The sequence below is a fragment of the Theropithecus gelada genome, chromosome 6, assembly GCF_003255815.1.
Source record: "Theropithecus gelada isolate Dixy chromosome 6, Tgel_1.0, whole genome shotgun sequence".
In the NCBI taxonomy this organism is placed as follows: Eukaryota; Metazoa; Chordata; class Mammalia; order Primates; family Cercopithecidae; genus Theropithecus; species Theropithecus gelada.
In genome coordinates, this window is record NC_037673.1 from 150,992,584 (window position 1) to 150,996,071 (window position 3,488).

Below are 3,488 nucleotides of genomic sequence, written 5' to 3' on the forward strand. Positions count from 1 at the left end.
AACTCACTCGGGGCTGCACAGGTGAGACATGTGGAGGTTAAATGCGTGTTGACTGACAAACTTGCTGTCTTGACCGGACTTCATAGACTTCACCCATGGAGTGACTGCTCAGCCATACTTGGTGGGCGGAAGTCAGTATCTCCCCTGTTCTGGCAGATCCACTTTGGGGAACCCGGGAGAGTGAGGGGATTTCTCCCAGCCGGTGTGTTTGGTACATCAAGACCAGCAGTGACCTCATAGCTGCCTCGGGCTGTCGCCACCTGCGCAGGTGGGAGTGAGGTGGGCGCTGACAGCTCCCTCCAGGTTGGGGCGGTAGGCCGGAGCCTAACGCCCTGGAGACAGAGGTCGTGCTCCTGGAGGCTGGGCTCCTGTAGGAGTCCTAGCACCGCCACGAGTCGCCTTGGACCACGCAGCTGCCAAGGTCCCGCGGCCCTTCCCTGCGCCTGGAGTGTGGGCATTGCGGGAGAGTGCCCCTTGAAGGCTCGCGGCCCCAAGTCCTGCGAAACAGACGTGCATGTTAAAAGCTGGCGAGGGCCGGGCGCGGTTGCTCACGCCTATAATCCCAGAACTTTGGGAGGCCTGGGAGGGTGGATAACCTGAGGTTGGGAGTTCGAGACCAGCCTGGCCAACATGGTGAAACCCTGTTTCTACTTAAAAAATACAAAAATAGCTGGGCGTGGTGGTGGACGCCTGTGTTCCTGGCTACTCGAGAGGCTGAGACAGGAGAATCGCTTGAACCCGGGAGGTAGAGGTTGCAGTGAGCCCAGATGGCACCACTGCACTCCAGCCTGGGCGACAGAGTGAGATTTCGTCTCAAAAAAAAAAAAATTTTGACCAAATCCAAGATGGCGGCCAGCAGGAGGCTGATGAAGGAGCTTGAAGAAATCTGCAAATGTGGGATGAAAAACTTCCGTAACATCCAGGTTGATGAAGCTAATTTATTGACTTGGCAAGGGCTTATTGTTCCTGGCAACCCTCCATATGATAAGGGGGCCTTCAGAATCGAAATCAACTTTCCAGCAGAGTACCCATTCAAACCACCGAAGATCACATTTAAAACAAAGATCTATCACCCGAACATCGACGAAAAGGGGCAGGTCTGTCTGCCAGTAATTAGCGCTGAAAACTGGAAGCCAGCAACCAAAACCGACCAAGTAATCCAGTCCCTCATAGCACTGGTGAATGACCCCCAGCCCGAGCACCCGCTTGGGGCTGACCTAGCTGAAGAATACTCTAAGGACCGTAAAAAATTATGTAAGAATGCTGAAGAGTTTACAAAGAAATATGGGGAAAAGCGACCTGTGGACTAAAATCTGCCACGATTGGTTCCAGCAAGTGTGAGCAGAGGCCCCGTGCAGTGCATTCAGACACCCTGCAAAGCAGGACTCTGTGGAAATTGACACGTGCCACCGCCTGGCATTCGCTTGTGGCAGTTACTAACTTTCTACAGTTTTCTTAATCAAAAGTGGTCTAGGTAACCTGTAAAGAAAGGATTAAAAATTTAAGATGTAAAAAAATAAAGAAATAAATAAAAATAAAAATAAATAAAAATAAAATAAATAAATAAATAAAATTTTAAAAATGCTGGCGTGGTGGGAAGAGGAGAGCAGAAGGTGATGGGCGTTGGGAAGGCCACGGCGTCATTGATGAGCCACCCGCAATAAAGAATAAAGCGCATTTTGACTCTTCTGGTCCGCGTTTCTTTGTCTCCTCCTAGTGGACATCGAGGGAGCTTTAAAACATTTTAAAGGGCCGGGCGCGGTGGCTCAAGCCTGTAATCCCAGCACTTTGGGAGGCCGAGGCGGGTGGATCACAAGGTCAGGAGATCGAGACCATCCTGGCTAACATGGTGAAACCCCGTCTCTACTAAAAAAAATACAAAAAATTAGCCGGGCGAGGTGGCGGGCGCCTGTAGTCCCAGCTACTCCGGAGGCTGAGGCGGGAGAATGGCGTGAACCCGGGGGGCGGAGCTTGCAGTGAGCTGAGATCCGGCCACTGCACTCCAGCCTGGGAGACACAGTGAGACTCCGTCTCAAAAAAAAAAAAAATAATAATAATATCATGTAAGTGAAAAAAGTCAGCATATAAAACTGTATATGAAAATCCCTTCCCATCTTCAGATCACTGTAAGGACCCTGNGCAGTGGCGCGATCTCGGCTCACTGCAAGCTCCGCCTCCCAGGTTCAGGCCATTCTCCTGCCTCAGCCTCCGAGTAGCTGGGACTACAGGCGCCCGCCACCACGCCCGGCTAGTTTTTTGTATTTTTAGTAGAGACGGGGTTTCACCATGTTAGCCAGGATGGTCTCGATCTCCTGACCTCGTGATCCGCCCGCCTCGGCCTCCCAAAGTGCTGGGATTACAGGCTTGAGCCACCGCGCCCGGCTAAAACATTTTAAAGGAAGAAGTTTAAGATACCTTTATTTTCCTTTTCCCTCCCACCCTCCCACTCTTCCTCCCTCCCTTTCTTCTTTACCTTGCTTTATTACTTGTCTTTCTTTCTTTTTCTCCTGCCCTCCCTCCCTTCTTCCTTCCTTCCTTCCTTTTTTCTCCTCCCTCCCTCCCTCCTTCTTCCTTCCCTCCTCTTCCCTCCTTCCTTCTTTCCCTTCTCCCTCCCAGCTTTCCAAAGTGCTGGGATTGCAGGCATGAGCCCCCGCGCCCGGCTAACCAATCTTTTATTGATGGATGTTTAAGCAGCTTCCAATATTTTCTTATAAACAATATTGTAATGAACATCTTTCATTACATAAGGATAAATTCTCAAAGGGCAACCTCTAGGTTGAAGAGGTGACAACCTCTAGGTGCCATAGCACGTTAAATTTGGATACATATTGCTAAATTGCTGCCCAGGCAAGTTTAACCCACTCCCTACACCTCCCTCCAAGCAATGTATAGAGCATTTGTTTTTCCACTTACTCACAAACACTGGGAATTGTCATTTTTCTTCTTCTTTTTTTTTTTTTTTTTTTTAAGAATAGAGGTGGGGTCTCACTATGTTGCCCAGGCTGGTCTCACTCCTGAGCTCAAATGGTCCTCCTACGTTGGCCTCCTAAAGTGGTAGGATTACAGGTGTGGTCTACCATGCCCAGCCATAATGGTCATTTTTAATTTCTGCCAGTCTGTTAGGTATAAAAAGTTATCTTTCACAGGCCAGGCACAGTGGCTCACGCCTGTAATCCCAGCACTTTGGGAGGCCGAGGCAGGCGGATCACAAGGTCAGGAGATCGAGACCATCCTGGCTAACACGGTGAAACCTCGTCTCTACTAAAAAAACAAAAAAAACTGGCCGGGCGCGGTGGCTCAAGCCTGTAATCCCAGCACTTTGGGAGGCCGAGACGGGCGGATCACGAGGTCAGGAGATCGAGACCATCCTGGCTAACACGGTGAAACCCCGTCTCTATTAAGAAATACAAAAAACTAGCCGGGCGAGGTGGCGGGCGCCTGTAGTCCCAGCTACTCGGGAGGCTGAGGCCGGAGAATGGCGTGAACCC

The 3,488-nt window shown here is 50.4% G+C and overlaps 1 protein-coding gene across 2 annotated transcripts; it reads left to right on the forward strand.

The window, feature by feature from the left end:
- The first annotated feature begins 836 nt into the window (after positions 1-836).
- On the forward strand, positions 837-1,510 carry LOC112626344 (ubiquitin-conjugating enzyme E2 L3-like). Of its 2 annotated transcripts, XM_025388347.1 has the most exons (2): positions 846-874; positions 971-1,510. In XM_025388347.1, the coding sequence occupies exons 1-2, from the start codon at positions 846-848 to the stop codon at positions 1,308-1,310; spliced, it is 369 nt and encodes a 122-aa protein (XP_025244132.1). In that variant the 3' UTR covers positions 1,311-1,510. The 2 variants fall into 2 exon arrangements, with proteins under 2 accessions (XP_025244131.1, XP_025244132.1); XM_025388346.1 differs by having other exon boundaries at positions 837-1,510.
- Positions 1,511-3,488: the final 1,978 nt, after the last annotated feature.